This window comes from Micromys minutus (genome assembly GCF_963924665.1).
Source record: "Micromys minutus genome assembly, chromosome: 4".
Taxonomy (NCBI): domain Eukaryota; kingdom Metazoa; phylum Chordata; class Mammalia; order Rodentia; family Muridae; genus Micromys; species Micromys minutus.
Window position 1 is genome coordinate 3,923,284 of NC_137973.1, and position 26,841 is coordinate 3,950,124.

At 44.9% G+C, this 26,841-nt stretch overlaps 1 protein-coding gene across 1 annotated transcript in view; it reads left to right on the plus strand.

Moving 5' to 3' along the window:
• The window catches only part of LEKR1 (leucine, glutamate and lysine rich 1), a gene marked incomplete at both ends in the record, with an annotated part of 166,823 nt that overhangs the window by 111,095 nt on the left and 28,887 nt on the right, over nucleotides 1-26,841 (plus strand). Inside the window, 2 exons of the mRNA XM_080915557.1 lie at nucleotides 10,619-10,696; nucleotides 13,086-13,289. Of these exons, the coding sequence (XP_080771683.1) occupies nucleotides 10,619-10,696; nucleotides 13,086-13,289 (282 nt within the window). The remainder of the gene's footprint in view (nucleotides 1-10,618; nucleotides 10,697-13,085; nucleotides 13,290-26,841) is intronic.

The window sequence follows — 26,841 nt, forward strand, 5'->3', positions numbered from 1 at the left end:
TAGTTAGATTATTTGTAGCAAGTGCTTTGTTTTAGGGAAACAACAAGCTAATAGTAAGGCCAGAGGTTCCCTTACCTGGGTAGGATGCTGGGGTAAAGCAATGAGAAAGCAGGGGGTTCTTGGTGCCTTTCTTCCTCAGGCACAAGAAGTAAGTTTCTGCAAGATAAGAAACATGAAAAAGAAACAAGACAACAGTTGCAAAAATCAAGTCCCTGTTCTGTCTGTAATATCAGAGGGCTGTGTCCATAGGGAAGTCTTGTGGAGACAGCAGCCTCATCAGACCACATGCTATTACTACATTTGTGTGTGTGTGTGTGTGTGTGTGTGTGTGTGTGTGTGTGTGCGTGCACACATTTTTGAACCTGCACTAGCCCGTGCATACATGTACACTAATGTGCACGCACACGCATGGCTGCTCAAAGCACGTGTGTACTGTGGCACATGTACAGACGGCAGAGACCAGCTTATGAGACTCAATTTTCTCCTTCCATCATACATGTGCAAGGGCTTGAACTCAGATCCTCAGGGTTGGAGACATGCCTTTACCTCGGAGCCATCTCCTTGCCGACCCAACCCTGACTCGGTGGAGCTCAGGAAGCGGTGGGGGAAGAGGACTGAAGAGATGTTGCTCTTTTCTGAGGACCCAAATTTGACTCCCAGCACTCACATCGAACAGCCAGAACATGCTGCAACTCTAGCTCAGGGGAATCCAATTTTTCTGATCTCTGTGGGGACCTGTACTCTCCTGTAGCTACACACACACACACACACACACACACACACACACACACACACACACACAATTTAAAATAAAACATTAAATAAAGCTGAGGAGTGAAGAGGTCAGCCTGGGAATAGAAAAATGATATTAGCACCTGACTAAGCTGAGATTGAATTCGTGATCATGCCAAAATGATGTTTATAGGTAGGATCTAGGGAAAGTAAGGTGGATGCAAAAATGGAAGAACAAGAACAAAGCTTGTTGTTTTATACAAACGGAGATTTCAAGGAGCCATTTCATTTAACATTAATGTAAGCCTTGTGCTGTTTTGCTAACTGTACTTTTATATTTGTGACCTGAGTATTGAGAAATGGTAGGAGTCAAGGCACAGTGAACCGAGGAGGGAACGTACCACCCTGTGACAGTCCATCACACTAACTGCTCCCAGGGGAATTGTCCTAGGATGGCTGAAATACAGTGCTGTCCATCAGCTTAGAGAAGTGCTAGTTCCCGTGGGAGACCGGCTTCTGTGAAAACTCGAGCCACTGCCCACCTTTAGAAGACATGGGATGTAAAAGAGCCACTTAAAAGGCCCCTGGTGCTAGAGTCCATGCTCTGTGCATGTCTGTCCTCCCTCCTCTGTCTGTCCTCCCTCTTCTGTCTATCCTCCCTTCTCTGTACATGTCTGTCCTCCCTCCTCTGTGCATGTCTGTCCTCCCTCCTCTGTGCATGTCTGTCCTCCCTCTTCTGTCTGTCCTCCCTCCTCTGTACATGTCTGTCCTCCCTCCTCTGTGAATGTCTGTCCTCCCTCCTCTGTGCATGTCTGTCCTCCCTCTTCTGTCTGTCCTCCCTCCTCTGTACATGTCTGTCCTCCCTCCTCTGTACATGTCTGTCCTCCCTCCTCTGTGCATGCCTGTCCTCCCTCCTCTGTGCATGCCTGTCCTCCCTCCTCTGTACATGTCTGTCCTCCCTCCTTTGTGCATGTCTGTCCTCCCTCTTCTGTCTGTCCTCCCTCCTCTGTGCATGTCTGTCCTCCCTCCTCTGTGCATGTCTGTCCTCCCTCTTCTGTCTGTCCTCCCTCCTCTGTGCATGCCTGTCCTCCCTCCTCTGTACATGTCTGTCCTCCCTCCTCTGTGCATGTCTGTCCTCCCTCTTCTGTCTGTCCTCCCTCCTCTGTGCATGTCTGTCCTCCCTCGTCTGTCTGTCCTCCCTCCTCTGTGCATGTCTGTCCTCCCTCCTCTGTGCATGTCTGTCCTCCCTCTTCTGTCTGTCCTCCCTCCTCTGTACATGTCTGTCCTCCCTCCTCTGTGCATGTCTGTCCTCCCTCCTCTGTGCATGCCTGTCCTCCCTCCTCTGTGCATGCCTGTCCTCCCTCCTCTGTACATGTCTGTCCTCCCTCCTCTGTGCATGTCTGTCCTCCCTCTTCTGTCTGTCCTCCCTCCTCTGTGCATGGCTGTCCTCCCTCCTCTGTGCATGTCTGTCCTCCCTCTTCTGTCTGTCCTCCCTCCTCTGTGCATGTCTGTCCTCCCTCCTCTGTGCATGTCTGTCATCCCTCCTCTGTGCATGTCTGTCCTCCCTCCTCTGTGCATGTCTGTCCTCCCTCCTCTGTGCATGTCTGTCCTCCCTCCTCTGTGCATGCCTGTCCTCCCTCCTCTGTGCATGCCTGTCCTCCCTCCTCTGTACATGTCTGTCCTCCCTCCTCTGTGCATGTCTGTCCTCCCTCTTCTGTCTGTCCTCCCTCCTCTGTGCATGTCTGTCCTCCCTCTTCTGTCTGTCCTCCCTCCTCTGTGCATGCCTGTCCTCCCTCCTCTGTGGATGCCTGTCCTCCCTCCTCTGTACATGTCTGTCCTCCCTCCTCTGTGCATGTCTGTCCTCCCTCTTCTGTCTGTCCTCCCTCCTATGTGCATGCCTGTCCTCCCTCCTCTGTGCATGCCTGTCCTCCCTCCTTTGTACATGTCTGTCCTCCCTCCTCTGTGCATGTCTGTCCTCCCTCCTCTGTGCATGTCTGTCCTCCCTCCTCTGTGCATGTCTGTCCTCCCTCTTCTGTCTGTCCTCCCTCCTCTGTGCATGTCTGTCCTCTCTCCTCTGTGCATGTCTGTCCTCCCTCTTCTCTCTGTCCTCCCTCCTCTGTGCATGTCTGTCCTCCCTCCTCTGTGCATGTCTGTCCTCCCTCTGTGCATGTCTGTCCTCCCTCCTCTGTGCATGTCTGTCCACCCTCCTCTGTGCATGCCTGTCCTCCCTCCTCTGTGCATGCCTGTCCTCCCTCCTCTGTGCATGTCTGTCCTCCCTCCTCTGTGCATGTCTGTCATCCCTCCTCTGTGCATGTCTGTCCTCCCTCCTCTGTGCATGTCTGTCCTCCCTCCTCTGTACATGTCTGTCCTCCCTCCTCTGTGCATGTCTGTCCACCCTCCTCTGTGCATGTCTGTCCTCCCTCCTCTGTGCATGTCTGTCCTCCCTCCTCTGTGCATGCCTGTCCTCCCTCCTCTGTGCATGTCTGTCCTCCCTCCTCTGTGCATGTCTGTCCTCCCTCCTCTGTGCATGTCTGTCCACCCTCCTCTGTGCATGCCTGTCCTCCCTCCTCTGTGCATCCCTGTCCTCCCTCCTCTGTGCATGTCTGTCCTCCCTCCTCTGTGCATGTCTGTCCTCCCTCTTCTGTGCATGTCTGTACTCCCTCTGTGCATGTCTGTCCTCCCTCCTCTTGCATGTCTGTCCACCCTCCTCTGTGCATGCCTGTCCTCCCTCCTCTGTGCATGCCTGTCCTCCCTCCTCTGTGCATGTCTGTCCTCCCTCCTCTGTGCATGTCTGTCATCCCTCCTCTGTGCATGTCTGTCCTCCCTCCTCTGTGCATGTCTGTCCTCCCTCCTCTGTACATGTCTGTCCTCCCTCCTCTGTGCATGTCTGTCCACCCTCCTCTGTGCATGTCTGTCCTCCCTCCTCTGTGCATGTCTGTCCTCCCTCCTCTGTGCATGCCTGTCCTCCCTCCTATGTGCATGCCTGTCCTCCCTCCTCTGTACATGTCTGTCCTCCCTCCTCTGTGCATGTCTGTCCTCCCTCTTCTGTCTGTCCTCCCTCCTCTGTGCATGTCTGTCCTCCCTCCTCTGTGCATGTCTGTCCTCCCTCTTCTGTCTGTCCTCCCTCCTCTGTGCATGCCTGTACTCCCTCCTCTGTGCATGCCTGTCCTCCCTCCTTTGTACATGTCTGTCCTCCCTCCTCTGTGCATGTCTGTCCTCCCTCCTCTGTGCATGTCTGTCCTCCCTCCTCTGTACATGTCTGTCCTCCCTCTTCTGTCTATCCTCCCTCCTCTGTGCATGTCTGTCCTCCCTCCTCTGTGCATGTCTGTCCTTTCTCTTCTCTCTGTCCTCCCTCCTCTGTGCATGTCTGTCCTCCCTCCTCTGTGCATGTCTGTCCACCCTCCTCTGTGCATGCCTGTCCTCCCTCCTCTGTGCATGCCTGTCCTCCCTCCTCTGTGCATGTCTGTCCTCCCTCCTCTGTGCATGTCTGTCCTCCCTCCTCTGTGCATGTCTGTCCTCCCTCCTCTGTGCATGTCTGTCCTCCCTCTTCTGTCTGTCCTCCCTCCTCTGTACATGTCTGTCCTCCCTCCTCTGTGCATGTCTGTCCTCCCTCCTCTGTGCATGTCTGTCCTCCCTCCTCTGTGCATGTCTTTCCTCCCTCTGTGCATGTCTGTCCTCCCTCCTCTGTGCATGTCTGTCCACCCTCCTCTGTGCATGCCTGTCCTCCCTCCTCTGTGCATGCCTGTCCTCCCTCCTCTGTGCATGTCTGTCCTCCCTCCTCTGTGCATGTCTGTCATCCCTCCTCTGTGCATGTCTGTCCTCCCTCCTCTGTGCATGTCTGTCCTCCCTCCTCTGTACATGTCTGTCCTCCCTCCTTTGTGCATGTCTGTCCACCCTCCTCTGTGCATGTCTGTCCTCCCTCCTCTGTGCATGTCTGTCCTCCCTCCTCTGTGCATGCCTGTCCTCCCTCCTCTGTGCATGCCTGTCCTCCCTCCTCTGTACATGTCTGTCCTCCACTGTGCATGTCTGTCCTCCCTCTTCTGTCTGTCCTCCCTCCTCTGTGCATGTCTGTCCTCCCTCCTCTGTGCATGTCTGTCCTCCCTCTTCTGTCTGTCCTCCCTCCTCTGTGCATGCCTGTCCTCCCTCCTCTGTGCATGCCTGTCCTCCCTCCTCTGTACATGTCTGTCCTCCCTCCTCTGTGCATGTCTGTCCTCCCTCTTCTGTCTGTCCTCCCTCCTCTGTGCATGTCTGTCCTCCCTCTTCTGTCTGTCCTCCCTCCTCTGTGCATGCCTGTCCTCCCTCCTCTGTGCATGCCTGTCCTCCCTCCTTTGTACATGTCTGTCCTCCCTCCTCTGTGCATGTCTGTCCTCCCTCCTCTGTGCATGTCTGTCCTCCCTCCTCTGTGCATGTCTGTCCTCCCTCTTCTGTCTGTCCTCCCTCCTCTGTGCATGTCTGTCCTCCCTCCTCTGTGCATGTCTGTCCTCCCTCTTCTGTCTGTCCTCCCTCCTCTGTGCATGTCTGTCCTCCCTCTTCTGTCTGTCCTCCCTCCTCTGTGCATGTCTGTCCTCCCTCCTCTGTGCATGTCTGTCATCCCTCCTCTGTGCATGTCTGTCCTCCCTCCTCTGTGCATGTCTGTCCTCCCTCCTCTGTACATGTCTGTCCTCCCTCCTCTGTGCATGTCTGTCCACCCTCCTCTGTGCATGTCTGTCCTCCCTCCTCTGTGCATGTCTGTCCTCCCTCCTCTGTGCATGCCTGTCCTCCCTCCTCTGTGCATGCCTGTCCTCCCTCCTCTGTACATGTCTGTCCTCCCTCCTCTGTGCATGTCTGTCCTCCCTCTTCTGTCTGTCCTCCCTCCTCTGTGCATGTCTGTCCTCCCTCCTCTGTGCATGTCTGTCCTCCCTCTTCTGTCTGTCCTCCCTCCTCTGTGCATGCCTGTCCTCCCTCCTCTGTGCATGCCTGTCCTCCCTCCTCTGTACATGTCTGTCCTCCCTCCTCTGTGCATGTCTGTCCTCCCTCTTCTGTCTGTCCTCCCTCCTCTGTGCATGTCTGTCCTCCCTCTTCTGTCTGTCCTCCCTCCTCTGTGCATGCCTGTCCTCCCTCCTCTGTGCATGCCTGTCCTCCCTCCTTTGTACATGTCTGTCCTCCCTCCTCTGTGCATGTCTGTCCTCCCTCCTCTGTGCATGTCTGTCCTCCCTCCTCTGTGCATGTCTGTCCTCCCTCTTCTGTCTGTCCTCCCTCCTCTGTGCATGTCTGTCCTCCCTCCTCTGTGCATGTCTGTCCTCCCTCTTCTGTCTGTCCTCCCTCCTCTGTGCATGTCTGTCCTCCCTCCTCTGTGCATGTCTGTCCACCCTCCTCTGTGCATGCCTGTCCTCCCTCCTCTGTGCATGCCTGTCCTCCCTCCTCTGTGCATGTCTGTCCTCCCTCCTCTGTGCATGTCTGTCCTCCCTCCTCTGTGCATATCTGTCCTCCCTCCTCTGTGCATTTCTGTCCTCCCTCCTCTGTGCATGTCTGTCCTCCCTCCTCTGTGCATGTCTGTCCTCCCTCTCTGTCTGTGCCCCACCTGCATCCTGTTTGCCTGGGTGGGGTAGGGCTGGGGAGTGATTTCGGCAGGGCCGGGGAGCATTTGGGATCAAAGCACAGGAGTCTCTATGCACAGAGGTCAGCAGCTCTCTGCACGTATTATTTATTATTTAATGGGTTAGAACTAAATTTGTGTTTTGACCAATGACAAATTTGAATTCAAAGTAATTTACTGAAAAATCTGATGTACAGGGAGCAGGAGAGATGGCTCAGCCATTAACTGCAGTGATTGTTCTTGCAAAGGACCAGGGTTCAGTTCTACATAGTGCCTCACAATCACATCTGATTTCACTTCCAGAGGATCCAGAGCCCTCTCCTGACCTCTAGACATACAAGGGGCATGCATACATACACGTGTACATGCATACATGCATACTTACATCCATTCATACATGCATACATGTAAAACACTCATAAAATAAATGAGTCTCACTCTTTTTAAAGATCTGATAATGTGTTAGAGATTTTTTTTTTATCCATACTCAAATGTCTTTGATCTTTTAGAAATTAGAAAATGTTGTAGAATCTTTGTTCTTTAGATTTTGACCTATGTGGGTGCTGGTGACCTTTCTCCATTCAATTTGATGTGATTCTTTTGTGGTTTATATGTTTTTTGGGCTGGGGAGGAGGTAGCTAAGTGGTGGAGAACTTGCCCTGCATGTGGGAGGCCCTGCACCTAATCACTACTACCACAAATAAAACAAAATTAAAGAACAAAACATATGCATTTAAAATAGTTGAAAATACAATTTTCATAAGTGGATGGAATTGGCTAGCTTTTTCCACATAAGTTTTTTTAAAAAATATTTCTATGTTTTATCAGCATTATTATATTCTTTCATGTGTCTTTGAGATAGGGTCTCCTGTAGCCCAGGCTACCCAGAAACATGCTGATCCTCTTGCTTTCATCCCCCAAATGCCAAGCACTGGAATTACAAGGATAGACCACCATGCTGTTTTATGCAGTGATGGGGATAGACCCCAGGGCTTCATGCATTTCAGGCAGATGTGCTTTGAGCTAAGCCACACCCTCAGCATTATTACTTGTTCTAATTGGAAAGCTTTTTGTCAAGTCCATTAGGAAGTTAAGGCCATGAGACCTAGTGAATCCTGAGGAGTTGATAAAAACTTGTCTAGATACTCGCATGCCAGAATCTGTTTTGGTATATAATTTGGGGGTGATCATATGCTCTGCATATTCTGAGAGTTATAGAAAGTCCCCTGAGGAATCACATTTGGAACCAGATGGTGATGGTCCATCATCAAAAGCTTCCGGTCAGTCGAGCTGGGTTTACAGAGGCCTCCTACCTGCTCAGACTAAAGTAATTCATGCAGGGATTCACAGCCCAAGACAGAACCCACACTACAGCAGGCAGCAACTCTATGCCTCACCACACCTCCAAAAATAAACAGGAAAGCAGACCGACACAGCAAAAACTTACTAAGTATATGACAAAAACTAGTCTAAGCCCCATCCCACTCCTCAGAGTGACTAGGAATTCATGCAGTGAGACTTAAGAAATTCAAATTGACAACAGAAGACATTGAAGCTAGGAAATTGGATATCTACTAAGTATATCCAGCATTGTATCTATAAAAGAAAAATAACTATTATGAAAAACAAGCTATTAGGAGTTGAGGGATTAAATATGTTACCATAAAATTATCCCTTTTATATTAGATATGAATGCACACATTTGACATGGGTTTAAATGAACTGAATAAATAATCGATACAGTTATTAACAGTTACCTGCCAAGAATACACAGGAATGAGAGTAAGATTTGTGCAGTATTGCTTATGAATCTCCTGAAGATTGTGTTTATTTTCACAAATACAGTAAGAGAAACATTCATTAAAAATGCTGGAATTGGTCAATTAGTAATTAATATAGTAGTTGTCTACCCCTTATCCACAAGGGCTGTGCTTCAAGACATCAAAGCAAGATGTAGTAGCATATTCCTTTAATCATGGCACATGGATCTCAGTGAGCTCTAGGCCAGTCTGGTCCACAGAGTGAATTCCAGGACAGCCAGAGGAGCTACATAGTTAACCCTGTCTCGAAGAAGCAAAACAAAACAAAACAAAACAAAAACCTCAGTCCTAAACCACCACAGTTAGTTTTAAACCCTTCACACACACATACACACACACACACACACACACACACACAGACACACACACACACTCACACACACACGGAGAGAGAGAGAAAGAGAGAAACACACACAATTTTTCCTGTACCTTCTTTATTTACTTTTCTACTGTTGTATTAAAAGATTAAGACTGAAGCAATTTATGAAAGAAAGCATTTAATTGGGGCTTACGGTCTCCGAAGGTTGGAGTCCATGATGGTGGAACAAAAGCATGACAGTAGGAACAGTTGAGAGCTCACATCTTGACCCACAAGCAGGAGCAGAGAAAGACTACACTAGGAATGGCGTTAGTGTTCGAGACCTCGAAGTCCACCACGCCCCACCCCAGGGACATGCCTCCTTCAACATGACTGTATCTCCCAATCCTTCCCAAACAATGGACCATGTATTCATTCATCTAAGTCTATGAGGGGCATTCTCAGTCCACCTCACCTGTGTGCCCATGACAATGTTTAATTTATATATTAAATGCAAGATAAAATAGTCATAATGCAGGGAAAGTTACAGGAATAAGCTCTCTTTCATATCTTATTATACTGTGTCCACTATCTTATGAGATACTTACAGGGCCTACCTGATGAAGTCTGGTGACATTGTACTATGGTCCTGGGCTGCTGTGCAAAGATTATTTAAAAGGCACTGTTAAACAGCAGTGGATCTGATCAATAATGTGAGCCCGTGGGACATGGTAAGCCCATGATTACTACCCTTGGTAGGATGGGGTGGAATGATAGAATTCATAACAGTTGTCAAAATTGTGACTCACTAATTTAAAACTCACTCATTAGTTCTGGGCCAGTCAGTTTATTACTTTTTAACTGTAGTAGAGTAACAGCAACTTCAGAACACAAACTATAGACACGGAGAGAGGACCATGGTATGTCTAAAATGCTTACACAAAGCACATTTCCTAATCCCTGGACCCTGGTGACCTGCTAATACTTGATTGGCAGCTACCACTCCTCACTTAACAGTCTGTGCCACGGTAGCCTTCTAACTATCTCGGCACTAATGTGGGAAGCTCTAGCTTGCCTCCAACACACCTGCTCACTCTGCTATCCGAGCTGTTGCGCTTATTGGCATATAACTGTTAACCTCTCTGACTTGTGAGAATGTTTTGTCTGGATGTGACCTGGTGACATTCTGCTGTACTGTGCCACCACTTGTTACACGGTCTCATCTCAACTAGTGTCCTGTTTTGCTTTCTGTTGCTGTGACCCAAAGCGACTTATAGAGGAAACGATTTATTTGGACTTAACTGTGTACAGCCCATTATAGAGGACAGTCAGGGCAAGAAGTCAGGGCAGGAACCTAGAAGCAGGAATTGACACAGAGACCATGGAGGAATACTGCTGATTGGTTGCTCCCCCTGACTTGCTAAGTCTGCTTTCTTCCAACTCAGGACTACCTGCTAACGGGTGGCATCACATTACTACTAATTAAGAATTGCCACGGGTCAATATGATGGGAGTGTTTTTTCAGTTGAAATTTCCTCTTTCCAAATGACCCCAGTTTGTGCCAAGTTGACGAAAAACGAATGACAAGGGTGGTATCAAGATATTGGCAAGAAACTGGGTCTATCTTACCCTGAAACACTGTCTGCAGGGCTCCATCTCCCTCCAGTGATTCTGTCTTCACCTGTACTGTGTGGAGTCTGCCCTGTGAACTTGAAGTTTGGAAACCAGCAGAGCTCATCCCTGAGGCTCCCCCTCCTAAGCTGTGTCCTTATCAGTTTTAACCCTCTCTTCCCAGCAGTTGAGGTTGCTTGAAACCCTTTTCTCTGGTTCTTAGGACCAGAAAGACTAGCATTTTCTGCCAGAGTTTTAATTCTCCAGCATGGTTCTTACTGAGACTGTCCCTAGGCGTAGAACAATGCAAAAAACAAGTGAACTCTACAGTGTGACCTCTTCCCAGGTCACTTTTGCTCCGGACTCTCCCCACTTTTGGGAAGATGAGATCTCGCTTGGTTTTTTTTTGTGGAGTTTGTTGGGTAATATTCAGAGCATGCTCTTATCAATATGTCCCACCTGGCAGGTGTTGACTTGGCTAAGTGCATCTTCAAATAATAACAATGTGGATATTTTAAGATATGAAAAAATATTTAATTTTGAAATAATGAATTTTAACTATTTCAAAATCCTTTGCCTTAGGAAAAAAACTGATGATGCTGATAACTGTGAAAGAGAACTTAGGAAACTAAAGTTTGAGTCCATTATCTCTGAGTCAAGGTATATACTGAAAAATTTTATAAACATTTAATAATTGAATTTAAACCATATTTAAAGATCATCTTATTAAGAATGTGCATCATGCTATTTTCATGCTTATATACGTACTACCTAACTGTACCCCAGTATCCCGCATCTGTCCCCTGCTTCTGTCTCTGCCTACAGTGGCATTGCTACTCTTTCCTTTGCACTGGCAAAAGCAAATTAAGGGAAGAAGAGTTTGTTTTTTGGTTCACAGTTTAGGAAGGACAAGTATCAGTCCACAGCATGGTGACTGAGTAGTCATGAAGTGAGCAGTCATGTAGTCAGGAAGCAGACAAATGCTGGTGCTGTTTGCTTTTCCTTCTCTCTCAGCATATGATATGGTAGTGCTGGGGTGGTTCTTCCTCTGCTATTCGACCTTTCTCAGGACAGCCATATAGATTAACCCATGATGCGCCTACGTCCTGCCAACCTACCACGAAGATACACAGATGCAGCTCCATCCCGTGCTAACTTGGCTTCCAAACACATTACTTCTACATCTTAACATTCCGCCCTGGCCCCTGAAGCCACCTTTTCATCTCGGGATGCATACCTATAGTGTTTAGAAATCCCAACACTTTCCCAAAACTCAGGGTCTCTTCTGAGACCTAAGGTAGTTGGTTTAAGTAAACTATTATAAAATAAGAAGCCACTTTGCACACTTCTAATATATAGCCCCACAGAGTACGCATTCCCTTTCTGAAGGGAGGAAGAGAATTATAGCGAGGTAAAATCTATCCGAAGCAACGCGAGACCCTTCAAGACCAATACCAAACGCTGCAGTACAATGTCACCTCCGCAGCCCGTGATAGAATTACCTGGCCTTCTGCAGCGCCTGTGCCTCTGTACACCTAGCCTTTCTCCTAGGCTTTCTCCCTGCCAGGCTTGGAGCTTCCTCAGCAGGCACCCTAGGATCCTGGCTTCTCTAATACCATGCGATCTCCATGGCAACATAGACTTCACCTTCACAGCTTTACCCAGAGCCTCTGGGTGAAAGCCTCGGAGACCTGAGAACCCTTGCAATTTGCATGTCTATAAGCCCAGTACCAGGTAGATGGCACTACCTAGTTTTGCTCCCAACTCTCTTTATCACAACAAGCCTGAATCTGAGAACTCGCTTTCCAAAGTTCTTGTTTTCAAACTGGAAATTCCCTCAGGGTCCTTTTCAGTCCAGCCTCTCTTCTAAGTGAATATGCATTCTCACCAGTTGAAACCTCTGAGGTGGTGGGGTAGGGGACTGTTCCCATTTTTCCATGAGTGTAGTTTGAGGCTTGTCTTGAGTGGTCTGAATCTCTGACAGTCACAACTATAGTGACTGCCATTGCCTGTCAGCAGCTTCAAACCGGCAGCCCTTCACTGACGCACACCTCGTTCACTCCAGTCTGCTTGACATGGCGGTGACCACGGCACAGCCTGGCCTCCTGCCCACACTTCCCCAACCAAATGAGTTCGGTTTGGAATCTGGTCTCATTCAACTTCTCGGACATGAGGGGAAACCGTGTTCTTTTCCAGAATATTATGTGAATGGCCCAAAAGATTCCTTGTTCTTCTCTAAGATCTCGTGATCCAGACCCACTGTCTGCATTTCTCAGCATTTTGAGAGTTTGTTTTCTATAGAGTGCCCATTGCATCTGCTCATAGCACCCAGGGCTTCTCTCCTCTTAACTTCCAAACGCTTTCACATTCTTTCCACAAACCAGACCCCAAGGCTAAGATCCACTCGCTCAGTTTATCTCACTCTTTGAACTGAATTTTCTCACTGTCATGGACAGAGTAAGCACTCACCTTCCAAAGGGGAGGAACAGAAGTGTAGCAAAGGAAGACTTAACCAAAGTAACTCACAACCCACCAAGACAAAGACAAACCCTATAGCTCCACCTCACACATCCCACCTTTAAAGCGCTGACTTCAGGATGCAAGGCTTTGCTCGAGCTCATTTAAAGAAGACCCCAGCTCATGACAGGGAGACAAAGCAGCAGTAGTATGGTGACATCTTACCCTGAGAAAATAGAGAGCAGTGAATTATGGGAACCCAGATTGCTTTCTTCTTTTTGAAATTCAGCCTAGACCCCAGGCCATGGAATGGTGTTGCCTCTGTTCATAGGGCCTTCCCTCCTTGCTTAGATCCTTTCAGAAACAGCTCCGTAGACACATGCGGCGTCCATGGTGAGTCAGTCCAGCCAAGTTGGCAATGAAGATTAGTTATCACAATGGGAAAGTTTAGCATCATAGAATTATCCGTCATTGTTTTTTAGTTATATTCTGTTTCAAGTTCAAGTGAAAGTTCTACAAAATATAAAGTCATACTATAACTATAAAAGCATCTAATGCATGTTTGAGATAGTTTGTTTTTTATTCCTTTCAGGCATAAAAGGCTACTTAAAGAAAAGGAAGAGTCTTTAATCACTTGCCAACAACTCTATAAAACCGTACAGGAAGAGCTGGCTACAAAGGAAAGACAAGAGGAAGACATAAAACGAAGAATTAACCTCACAGAAAACGAACAGGAGAGGACCAAATCTCTTCTCCTTCAGACTCAGGAGGAAATTCTAACACTGAAAAGTGAAAGGTGCGGTCAAAACCAGTTTCTTAAAATAAGTATTCACTCCGTATTTAAAACACCAGCACATGGTATAATAGCACTAAGGCCAGGACGCAGGACACTTGTCACAAGTAAGTCATTTGAACTTCATTACCTCTCTTCCAAGTGATGAAGCTGCGCTCAGCCTGATTCGCTGCTGTAAAACGCCTCCCAGTCGGACAAGCAGAGATGGAGTCCAGGTTGCGTGGCTCTCAGACTTTTACTCAACATTTGACCAAACATTGGTGGATTCTGTTTTTAACATAAAAATGTTTGTTGGCTTTTTGCCACTCTCCCTCTTGTTTGGCTCCTCTTTCGCTGTGTTCTGAGGTTTTCATGGAGGCGGTGTCAGTGGGGCTGAAAGCATTGTGGCCCAGGCTCTCATGATACTGTGTTTGGTAGTGATACTCTGATCGTCGACCCTCGAATTAGCATTTTCTGTAATAGCATTTCCACTCTTCTTGTTTAATTTGCCTAGAATGTCTTCATTCTTTTGTTTTTATTGTGTATCTAACATATAGCATAACATTTGGGGTTTCCCTGTTGACTTTTAAAAATAGGGGTAAAGAGAATATTTCTTCTATCCATATTGATCTAATTGTTACATTCGAGAATATATAAGGACAGAAGAAGGCCAGCAAGACGGTTAGTAAAGGTCTGGCAATCCTAAGGTAATGTCAATAGGACTGATTTTTACTTTTTTATTATTCTTTGTATGTAGGAAGCTGATGGTTGATTGGTTATTTGTTATTATATAATTTAAAATAAAAATTATGTATTGCTTTTGGTGTGTGTGTGTGCGTGCATGTGTGTGTGTGTGTGTGTGTGTGTGTGTATGAAACACTTCTAAGTGTTTTTGAAATTCTTCTTTGAGGATCAGTCTAAGTACACATGATATACATTATCATTGACGTGATGAACATTTCCTCTTAGGAACAAATCAATACAACTTAGAAGCAATGGGAAGTAATTAGACACATTTAGTATTAGCTACCCTTGGTGGTACACATCTATAATCCCAGCATGGAGGAGGCTGAGGCAGGAGGATCACTGAAAGTTTGAAGCCAGACCAAGTCAGCCTCAAACATCAATGAGGAATCCAGTGGTGAAGTAAGGACTCTGTACTTCGTAGGCTTTTGAGTTCAACAAATATAGATTTGCATCCCAGCTTGGCCACTGTGAAGCTTGGGCGACCTGACCATATTACCCATTTCCTTCTGTGCAAACTGGGCAGACTAACACTGGCTATCTTTCTGTGCATGCTAAAGCTTGTAGCAGTGTGCCTTGTAGGTTACAGACATTCTGAAATGTCTTAGTCGGGGTTTCTATTCCTACATAAACATCATGACCAAGAAGCAAGTTGGGGAGGAAAGGGTTTATTCAACTTACACTTCCACACTGCTGTTCATCACCAAAGGAAGTCAGGGCTGGAACCCAAGCAGCTCAGGAAGCAGTGGAGGCCATGGAGGGATGTCACTTACTGGCTTGCTTCCCCTGGCTTTCTCAGACTGCTTTCTTATAGAACCCAGGTCTACCAGCCCAGCGATGGCTCCACCCACAATGGGCTGGGCCCTTCCCCTTAATCACTAGTTGAGAAAATGCCTTACAGCTGGGTCTCATGGAGGCATTTCTCTAACTGAGGCTCCTTTCTCTGCAATAACTCCAGCTGTGTCAAGTTGACACAAAACCAGCCAGTACAGAAGTATTATTTTTCTTGTTTGTTTGTTTGTTTTGAGCACCAGCTCCTGAAGCATCATTTCTGTAGCTTGTCACTATGTAGATACTCAGCAAACATCTGTTGAATTCAGTGTTATCTGGTTTATTCATGATATGGAACAATTAGTCTTTGGATTCAATCCATTTTGATGTCATTATCGCAGTATAGCATTACCAGAGGACAGGCTCAGTACTATCTTCAATAAGATGACAAAAGTCTGTCCCCGACTCATGGTTTTCTCTGGCTTCCTGAGCCATCACACGTGCTGTTTGTAATGGCAGCAGGAGCTGTGGCAAAATCAAAATTATCTCTGTGATTGACAGTGTGAAGACATCTCTAAAAGAACAACGTGCGAAATGGGACGTAAAGCTGTTGTTTTGGCATTCTGGTTTGACGTTTGTTTGCAGTTACATTTTTAACTATAATAAAAAAATCTAAAATTTTGCATTTATATAAGAAATTAGAGTCTCGTTTTCTCTTGGGGCTGAGACTTTAAAAGTTAGCTTTTAAAATAAAAATCCTTAATTGCAAGTATATCCTAATTTGCCTATTGTGTCAACTCTGAAAATGTTAATTAAAAAAAAAATCTGGTGAGATTGTAGGGTAGCATGGTAGAGCTGGCCACAGCTCCGTTTGAGAGGCTTGCAGAAGAAAGGCAACAGGACGCACTGCGGAAAACCCTACATTGGCACAAGCTCGCACGGGCTTGGCCACTAGTGATTTGCTCTCTGGCCTTCATTTCTTCTAACACGGGGAGAATTGTATAAACATACTTCTAAGGTGCGATAAGAATCCAAACAGGAGCAGCTCCTGACATACAGCAGGCTCTGGGCATCAGCTCACAGGAGGAGGGTGAACTTCATCCCCATCAAACCATGATGACAGGGTTTGGAACTGGGGAGCTCCTCCCAGTGTTTGAGGGCGTCTGGTTTGCTGAATATAGGAGCTGGGAGTGCAATGACTGTGCAAGAGTCGGATGGAGATCTCCGCTGTGGATTCTTAGTAAACTCAAGTTTAGGACTTACATCTGTGGCATTTCCTGTAACTCTAAAACATCATTATGTCTGGAGCCAGTTCTGAAGATGTTCAGTACCTACATGAATGCAGCTTTAGATTTTTGAGACATGGATAGACCTTTCTAATTGATGTTATTATCTTCCCCATTTCCTCTAGGTTTCTAACAAACTGTGGTCAGAGTTGATCCTTTTAGCCTGTTTCTATGCAAGAATACTTTTTCTTACCACTGTGTGGAAATCTTAGTGTGCAACTCCTGGGTACACTACCTGAGTGTGGCGGTCATTTGGGGAATTGGGATTAATCATCACTATATACATTATTCATTGCAAATTCTAATCAAGTGAGTTCTTAGAATACCGTGCCTATGCCTTCTCTCTCTCTCTCTCTCTCTCTCTCTCTCTCTCTCTCTCTCTCTCTCTCTCTCTCTCTCATCACATTAAAGACTTCTTTCTTTGAGCCAGTAACAGAGGCTCAGCAAGGACCCAAAGAGGTAGAAAGGTCTTTATTCCAGTAAGTACAGGTTCAACCAAAATTTCCCTCAGTTGTAATTCATAGGATAAGAGTTTACTTAAAACTCCTTGTTCTTTGTGTGGGACGATCCTAACAGACTCCACAATTCCTTGTAAACTTAGTGCATAACGTTCGCTTTTTTAAATATGTTTGAACCTGATCCTATTTTAGCTCCGATAGCCTGGCAGACCTGAAGGTTTTGTTCTAATGAACAGTGTTTTGTGTATGAGGAGAGTGGATACGGAATGTCTTCTACATCTCATGGTCTCAGAATTAAAACTGTTTTGAGGGAGTCTGGAGTTGAGCCATTCCAGACATTCAGTGCTCTGTAAACTGACTACATGATTTCTTCATGGTACGGGAGAGGGAAGGGATTTTGCTGTAGATTGGGGGAGGGGAGAACAGCCAGAGGCGTTTGGAAGAATCCAGAACAGAGAGAGAAAGAACTAGACTGAACACAGTCAGCAGAGTAGACTTGACCATGAGAGGAGCCACAGCGGAGGGAGGGGCATGGGGACATAGAGAAAGGGAGAGGAAGACAAGACAAGGAGAGAGGAAATTAAAAGAGACAGAGGAAACACAGCAAAATATCTGGGTTATAAGAAGAAAGGAAGCCTATGAACTGGGGGAGTTTAGGGCAGGGAGGAAGCGAAGAGAGCTAGTGTGTTAGCTCTTGTGGACTTCGAAGTCTGTAACCGGTGCTTGTGATAACTTGCACCACCGAGGAGGCCTAGAGGCCAGCATGCACTTTCGGCGTACCGATAGGCACCACCCGTAACCATATGTCCTTCTGTGTTTTGGAGAAGTGGAGTTTCCATAGGACTTGACAAGTACCATCTGCTTTGCAGTAGAGATTACATCTAGTGTTACTCATGGGCACCGTCTAGAAATGTTCATAGGGATTTCTTAAGCAACTGGACCTGTTCAAAGAGAAAACCTGAGTTTAGAAATAAAGTGAGGGGGCAAAGAGATAGTTCAGCAGTCTCTCCTCTTTCAGAAGAGCAGAGTTCAGTTCCCACTACTCACGTAAGTTTACAACTAACTCCCTGCAGCTCAAGCTCTCAGGTTTCCTGTGCTTTCTTTTCTCTGCAGGCACTGGTACTCAAACACGTAAATCGGCACACGAACACACATGTACACAGAAATAAAGATAAAATAAATACATTTGAAAAGTGAATACAAAACAAGAAAAGAAAAGAAAGAAACTGTACCAGATTGCCAGAACTCTTCCATCTGACTTTGGCCTTTTTTTTTTTTTTTTTTAAAAACAAATCCATTCTGTCTAATGGCCTTTGCAGGAAGGTTACTTAGAAATATGGCATGAACCATGCCTCCTTTCCATGGGCCCCAGTTACTTTTCTTGAAGTCACTCTGGTTTTGTTAGGTTTGCCTCTAGGAATATCTCTTCCTTCCCACCCCCCCCCTCTCGCTATGTCTCTCTCTCTCTCTCTCTCTCTCTCTCTCTACCTCCCTATCTCTTTCCATATATGTATATATGTATATATGTATATATGTATATATGTATATATGTATATATGTATATATGTATATATGTATATATGTATATATGTATATATGTATATATGTATATATGTATATATGTATATATGTATATATGTATATATGTATATATGTATATATGTATATATGTATATATGTATATATGTATATATGTGTGTATATATGTATATATGTATATATGTGTGTATATATATATATATGTTGCTTTGTACATTTGTACACATAAACACATCTCTTGCCTAAGTAGACTCAGTTGCATCTCGGACATAAGCATCTTTAATTTTAAGAAGAGCTGTGTGCTCTCTCTTGTTCCAGAGACTTCTTTTGTAGCCAGCAAAAATGGCCTGCACCACAGCCTTCCAGATGTGCTTGCCTCTCTTTAGAAGTCCTGTAGGACATAAAGCTTCAGTGTGTGGCTGAGAAATGTCCAGGAGGACACCACACCCATGTGTTTCCTGTTGTCACCTCTCCCTGCCACTCTGAACCTGCCTGTCTTTCTTTTCTGATTCTCTAGACTAATTTGCGTGTCCAGGAACAGACGCTGGGCCCCGAGAGCAGTCCCGCCCTCTGCTCAGGCAGTCTCCTCATCCCGGTGCTCTGGCTTTATCAGTGCTTTCTTTCTCACATGTTCTTAAAAGATAGCTTAATGAACATCATCACCAACCTCTCAGTCCAGAAAAGAGAGTCTTCCTGTTGGCTTTGAAGCCCCCGTGCTCCTCCACATGCCCATCCATCCTTCTCTCTGCTGCGGTAATTCTCCCAGTAAACCAGGATAAACAACATGCTCAGAACATCTTTATACCTACACACCGGTTATGCCCTGCTCTTCTGTAATTTTTAATCAATTCTGTTTCTAGCCCTAAAGATGCTAGACTTTACATGTGATCTGTCCTCATAGAATTAGATTCATGGGGCTAGAGATACAGCTCAGGGGACAGCACTACCTTTGTATATGTGGAATTGTGGGTTTAACGCCCAGGTCACACCCCCACACTCAAACTGTGTGCATTGATCTGTGGTTTCCCTTGTGCTCAGTGTTCAGGTCCAGAGACTTGAGCACACTGTGTAAAGGGCCTTCTCTTTCCTGACCTGTATTGTAACCTGAGGGACCCCAAGGTATCTAGTCTGTTCTGTCTTTTACTTATAGGCTTTGACATATGCAGAAATATCATTGTTGTTTAGTTCTAAGTACATCTAAATACTAATTATGATTTTTAGTTTGACATATAGCTTATTCAGAAACATTTAAATTTTTTTTCAAATACATGGAGGTTTCTTATTTATACTTTGTAACTAATATTTGCTTTTACAGAATATAGACTATCTTAGTAGGAATATAATTTAAGGTATATGCCTTTTTTTAAAAAATTAGTTGCCTTCCGCCACTCGGCTCTAGCTTTATATTCTAGAGGAGAAGGAGGTTACTGAAGCAATTGATGCTGGTCAGCTGGAGCTAAGAAATCATCGGTGACTAAGAAGAGACCAGCTTCACTGAGGTCAGATCTTCTGGGAACTGTTTTCTGAGAGCACAGAGAAGCTGTGTTCCAGAGACGGCCAAGGTTGTACCTCTTGCTGAAGTTGTACTTGGAAATGTGTAATAGTCACTCATGTGGTTCTGATTTTGAAGGTGTCATGAAGAACAGCTGAGGCTTGGCGCTATGAGAGGCCATGGAAGGCCATTGGTGAAAGTACAGTCTCAGCTGTAGTTGACAATCCAAGACTGAAGGGGTCATGCAAAGGAGTTGAGGCTTGGCACCATGAAGGGAGCCTATGATAGGCTATTGGTGAAGCCTAGTTGCAACAGAAGACCCCAGTGTATTGGAGATGCCGGTAACATGGGATGATCACCAAGAACAACAGCAAAGGTGTGGTGGATCGACCTGAGCTTACAGTGCTACAGAGGGCAGAGCTGGAGACTCTGCCCTCTGTAGCCAGCATTTGGAGGAGCCCAGAAGATCATGTGTGGATCCCAGACATTGAAACACGAAGCTGTAACACTGAAGCTGCCTTGGAGATCCAAAGATGTTAAAGATGCCAGAGTTGTGGGTACCTGCCAAGGAAAGCTGTTAACAGGGAGTAGAACCAGCTCAGGAGAAAGACGTCTGCTACAGTCAACAAAGATGAAAAAGGAGTTGAAGATCTGAAGACCGATTTGACATCAGACATGGAGATGCAGTTTGGAGTTTGCCCAACTGGTCTTGCTTTGGGAATTACAGTTAAGTGATTGGATGGATCCCAGAAGAGACTTTGAACTTTGAACATTGTTTATACTGCTATAGAATATGTGAACTTTGGAAGTTGGAGTAAATGTACTTTTTTTATTATGTTTAGGTTTGGCCCCCATAGACTCATGTGTTTGAACAAGCCTATGGGGGCCAGGGAGTGGAATGTGATGGTTTGCATATGCTTGGCCCAGGGGTGGCACTATTAGAAGATGTGGCCTTGTAGGAGGAAGTGTGTCACTGTGGAGGTGGGCTTGCAGACACTCCTCCTAGCTGCCTGAGGATGCCCAATATGTTCCTGGCTTCCTTCAGATAAAGATGTAGAACTCTCAGCTCCTCCTGCACCATGCCGGCCTGGATGCTGCCATGCTCTCGCCTTGATGATAATGGACTGAACCTCTGACCTGTAAGCCAGCCTCAATTAAATGTTGTCATTTATAAAACTTGCTTTGGTCATGGTGTCTGTTCACAGCAATAAAACCTTAACAGAAAAAGAGTAGTTGCCATATTAATAACACAAAATAAATAGATGAGATAAAATTTAATAATATTTGGTTTAACCTTATATATCTACAACACACATCATAAAATGCGTAATTCTTTGCAGACAATTAACAAGAGTTATGAAAGAGTATGTAAAGCAAATTGTTTTTCTAGTAATAACTATCATGGATTTTTAATTTCTGGTAGTAAGTACGTGAAAATATATAGTGACACTATGAAATCCAATGTGAGGCCCCACAGCTTCTGTTCCCAACGGCAGCTCCAACAATTGAGTTGTATAATCTTCGGGTAGGTCTGGTTAGTTTTAGTGTGTGCTTTTTTTTGCTATGTTTTTATAATATTTAAAATAAAAAATGAATGTGTAGACTTGAAAATTTTTAGGTTTTTAGATTGTTGATCTAAATGTTCAGAAATCTGACATGTCTGTCATACAGCACATCTCAGCGGTATGTAAATGTCTAATATTAGACAGTACGAGTTACAGTAAAATGATTGCCTAAAATTTATTTTCTGGCCTAGTATGTAGTTATTGTCATATGAACTAGAAAATAATTATGAGATTTTCCACAACGTGTATACAAGGTTCTACACAGGAACCGCCTTCCGTCTTCTCTCTTCCCTCCATGATCTCTCCGTGTGACCCTCCTGCTCATTACACCTCCTACTGCAGTTGTGCAGTGTGTGTTTCCCTGGCTGTCTGCAGTCCTCCTGGAATGAATACTTTGTAACTAAGGGGGTTGTGCTGGCTCTGTCCACACTGGTGTAGAGTTGTTAGCTTTGCTTTAGAGCTATGCTAATTTCTTTATTTTGAAGCTATTTAAAGTTGAAAAAACAAGTTTAAGATATTCATAGTAAAATAAGCTGATTATCATTTTAACCCCCAAAGAATGACTTAGTTCTAAAAGTCTGTGCGCCTGGTAACTCGGTCCACGTGCTTCCCTTTAATATGTAGCTAGAATGTGTTTCCACACATTTCACCTCCATCTTGGCCAGCGCTTGTTTTAGGGCATTTCGAGAAGAACACAGAGCTACAGTTGCTTATTTACTCTCTCTCTCTCTCTCTCTCTCTCATTGTTATTATAGTCTTTCTATTCTCCTGCCTTTTCTGTTCATTGTTGGCTTTTTAGGGAGAGGATTGTTGGAGTTTTGTGTATTTTCTTGGTAAATTTTTTTCACTAGCAATATATTTCCTTTCTGTTATTCTAGTTGTTCCTACTAAAATTCTATGGTGCATATTTAATGAGGACCAAAATTAATATCTTGAATTCATTTCAAACAATGCAGAGAGCAAGGCACACTTGAGCTCTGATACCCTCTTGACACAGCCTACATTTTTCCCAGTTTGTGAGAGATTTTTTTTGTTAGACTCTAATTGCATATAATCAAAATTACTTTATGCAGATAATGTTAACGTACACATTGTACATGCCAGCCTACTACATAACTTTCAGGGCAGAGTGCAAAATAAAAATGTAGGACCTTTTATTCATAAACTGGAAGGTTTTTCCTGTGACAGTCTGCCCCTCGACCTGTTATGGTGGGTTTTGTTGTTATTTCATGTCACACTCCCTCAGACATGGCACTATCAGAGCATAAGAACAGACTGTTGGCTGGGTACTGGTACCTAGTCCAAGTCCTGCTTCCACCTGAAGTGCGGCAGGGTGAAAATGGAGAATGTAGGGAGCTGGTACGGGCTGAGATGGGGTTGGAGTTGAGGCTCCAAGATGCTAGCACATGCTTAGCTGAACTGTTGTCTTAGTTAGTGTTCTGTTGCTGTGCGCAGACACCATGACCATGACAACTCTTATAAAGGAAAAACTGTATTGGGGCTGGCTTACAGCTCAGAGCTTTAGTCTGTTATTGCCATTGCAGGAAACATGGTAGCCTGCAGGCAGACCTGGTACTAGAGAAGTAGCTGAGAGTTCTACATCTGGATCAACAGGCAGCAGAAGTGACAGCCACTGAGCCTGGGTTTGAGCTTTTGAGATCTTAGGGTTCCTATTACTATGAAGAGACACCATGACCACAGCAACTCTTATAAAGGAAAACAGCTTGAGAGGTTCATTTTTGTCATGGTGGAAAACAGGAAGGATGCAAGCAGGTACTGTAGGAGGAGCTGAGAGTTTACACCTTGATCCACGGGTGGAGGAAGGAGACTGTGCCACACTGGGTGTAGCTTCTTCAACACAGGAGACCTCAAAGCCCACCCCACAGTGACACACTTTCTCCAACAAGGCTGCACCCACTCTGACAAGGCTATGCCTCTTAATAAGTGCCACTCCCTATGGACCTATGGGGGTCATCATAGATAGAGATCATAGCTATCTCATTTCACCATGGAAACATAAACTAAGTTCTTAGAAACTTCAGAGTGATGACTTAAAAACTCGAAAATTGGACTTTTGGCATTAGAAAGGGCAGGAAAAATGTGTGGTTTACTGAGGAAATAGTCTATGGAGAACTAGCTGCCAAAGTCTGCAAAAACTTCAATTATATATAATTACACCATCACTCTTTCCTTCTTCCTACCCATGCTATGGCTCCCTCTCCCTCCAAACTCCTCCTCTTAACCATTGTATCTAAATATCTATATCTAGGTAGATAGATAGACAGACAGACAGACAGACAGACAGACAGACAGACAGATAGATAGATAGATAGATCTTGCTGAGTCTGTTCAGCTTTGCCTATATGCATGTTTCTAGAGTGAGCACTTTGTACTAGATTTAGGGGACTTATCCCTAGGGAAACGAATTCTCCCTTTCTCATCAGTTGTTAAATGCTTGTAGTTCTTCATGTAGAAGTGGGGCCTTATGAAATTCCTGTCCCCCCCCCATACCCCATCTACATTGTGTTGTCAACTAATGTTGGAATTATTCCAGTTCCATTTAGGCAGCCATGTTGTTTAGATTTAGTTACAGCTTCCCTGTAACTGGAAGGCACAATCTCACAACAGACTTCCTGGTCCTCTGCCGCTTACAATCTTACAGGTGTTCCCCGCACCTTTGGTGCAGGAGTTGTGCCGCAGATGTATCAGTTATGGCTGGGTAACCCACAGTCAGTCACTGTCTGAATTTTTGGCTAGTTATGGTTTTCTGTAATGGTCTCTTTCTGCTTCAAATAGAAGCTTCTTTGAGGGGTATGTGTTGCATTATCTGTGGCTGTAAGAATAAATATTTAGAGTAAGGCTAGGAATTATACTGACTTAAGAGAGCGGAAGTAGAGAAGGAGAGAGGGGAATAAATAATGCTTAGGATGCTTGAAAAAAAATAGAGAATCATTGTTTTATATTTACCTGTAGTCATATACAGTACATATATGTGAATTCATATATATGTAGTTAAGTTATACCCCTTGGGATGATAAGACTCCTCCCAAGAGCCATAGACTGTCTAACCTAATAACCTCCCAGTATCTGAAATGAGATACCTTCTTTCACGATGCTGGCCAGGAGAGTCTAGGAGTCTCCAACACAAATACACTATTACTGTTGTGCTTGATTGGTGCTTGGTTGTTTCCCCAGAAGTTTACTAAAGACACTATGCGCTTTGGACATGGGCCTGGGGGGAGGGGAGCCAGAACTGACTTAAAAGGCCCCTGAGGACCAGCTTTCACAAGTACCATGAAGTGAAAGCTACAGAGGGAGGAAAATGGTCATAATCCCACCGAGCTGTGGCTGTTATGAATCATAATAGACACGATCACACAAGATCTTTACAGTGCAGTAGTGATGCTTGTGTGTTGGCAGTAACTGACAGCTTGACACTGAACTTAAAAGAGGGAAGTCATACCTAGGAAATTATAACCCACGAAGATAGCAAGTCCATGATATTAGAACAGATCCCACTTACCCTTTTAACTTTGATTTTAGATATATGGCTAGGTTAAAGACAGCAATCTCTTCAAACATTTATCGAGTCCTTGCGATGAAAATATTCAGAATACTTTCTTGGAGCTTTTGGAGGTGTGGCCACAGTTAACATTAGAACACCAGACCTTCTTACTCCTACCTGTAAACAGTCATCACTGAGCAAGTGCTTTACCTCTCTCTCCTCCCAGCCTCTCCCACCTCTCGTAACCACTATTCTATCCTTAAACCTTAGGAAGTCAACTCTTTGTAAGTCACATATGCGTGAGATCGTGCCGCACTTGCTTGACTTTCTGTGCCTAGCTTATTTCATTTAGCACAATGCTCACCAGTTCTAACCATATTTTCACAAATGGCGGCAGCTCATTCTTTGTAATTGTCATAGTGTGCCATTGTGTGTTACCACACGTCTCTGTATCCACATTTCTTGGCTATTGCTGCAGTGCACACGGGAGTGCAGATGTCTCTTTGACATACTGGTTCCCCACCCACTTTGATACATACCCAGCAGTGAGATTGCTGGACCACATGGTTGTTCTATTTTTAGTTTTTTAAGGATCTTCCATCTTGTCCTCCAGAATGGCTACACTAATTTGCATTCCCAACGACAGTGAGAAAGGGCTCCCTTTTCTCCTTTTCTGCAGCATTCATTTCTCATTCTCATTGGCGTAGGCAGTCTTCCTAGGATCAAGCGGTATAGCTCACTCATGAAAGCTTTGACCTGAACTTCCTAGTGACTGGTGGTACTGAGCGTTCTGCATGTGCCTGCTGAGCCATTTGCTTGTCTCAGAGATTTACTGTACATTGTGTTGTGTTTTCGCTGTTATTTGAATTTCTTGTATCTGGACGTTGACTCCTTATCAGCTGTGTGGTTCACCAGCACAGCCTCCCATAGTACAACTTGTTTCTTCAGCCCCATGGCTGCTTCCTTTGCTCTGCACAAGGTCTTTGCTGTGTCACAGTCCCACTTGTCCATGTACACTTTTGTTCACTGTGATTTGTAGGTCTTCTCTAAAAAGACCTTGCCCATTCAGACGCCCTGGTCTCCTCCACAGTTTCCTCCGTAGCTTCATTTTCCCAGCTATTTATTACCTTTGAGCCGCTAATTCACTTTGTTTGATTTTGCAACTGGTCAGTTAAGGGACCTAATTTCTTTTTCTGTCTACCTAGTTTTCTTGTCATTATTTATTGAAGAGACTGTCCTTCCTCCCTCGAATGCTGAGGGCTTGTTAAAAGTCTGTGGTCATAGTGGGATTCACATGCACATTCCCTGCTCTGTCCCATTGGTGGTGTGTCTGTATCTGCCAGTCTCCTGCTGTTTGATTAGTGCAACTTTGCAGCTTATTTTGAAATTATTTAGCGTATTCCCTCTACTTTTTTCCTTTGGTAAACACTGCTTTGTCTATCATTGCTCTTGTAGGTGCGAGTATGTGTGTGTGTGTGTGTGTGTGTGTGTGTGTGTGTGTGCATATGTGTGTGCATGTATGTGTGTATGTGTGTGGGTATGTGTGTGTTTGTGTGTGTGTGCTATGTGTGTGTATGTGTGTATGTGCTGTATATGTGTGTGTGTGCTGTGTGTGTGTGAGTGTGTGTATGTGTGTGTGTGCTATATATGTGTGTGTATGTGTGTGTGCTGTATATGTGTGTGTATGTGTGTGTGCTGTATATATGTGTGTGTATGTGTGTACGTGTATGTGTGTGTGTGCGCATATGCACATATGCATGTGGTCCAGAGACCTTTCAGGATTGTTTTCCTCGGTTCTCTGAAGAATGTCTTTGGTAGGAATTATAATAACTCTATAAACAACTTTTGGCAACATTCACATTTTAACAATATTGATTCATTCTATCTATAAAAACAGAAAGTATTTGAATTTACTGTGTGTTCTTTTCCATTTTTAAAGCTAGTTTTATCTGGTTTTATTGTGGAAAACTTTGACCCTTCTTGTTAAAGACTCTCCCATTTATTTTGTGTTTTATAGTCACTGAAAAAGCAGGGTTGCTTTTATGGCTTTTATTTTAGATAATTTTAAATAATTTGCTACTGGAACTTAACAACACTAATTTTTACACTTTGTATCCTGCAACTTCCCTAAACTCGTGTATTAATCTCTACAGGTGTTTGGTAGAGTCCTTGTTTTTCTCTATGTAAGAGCATGTCATCTGCAAATAGTGACAATG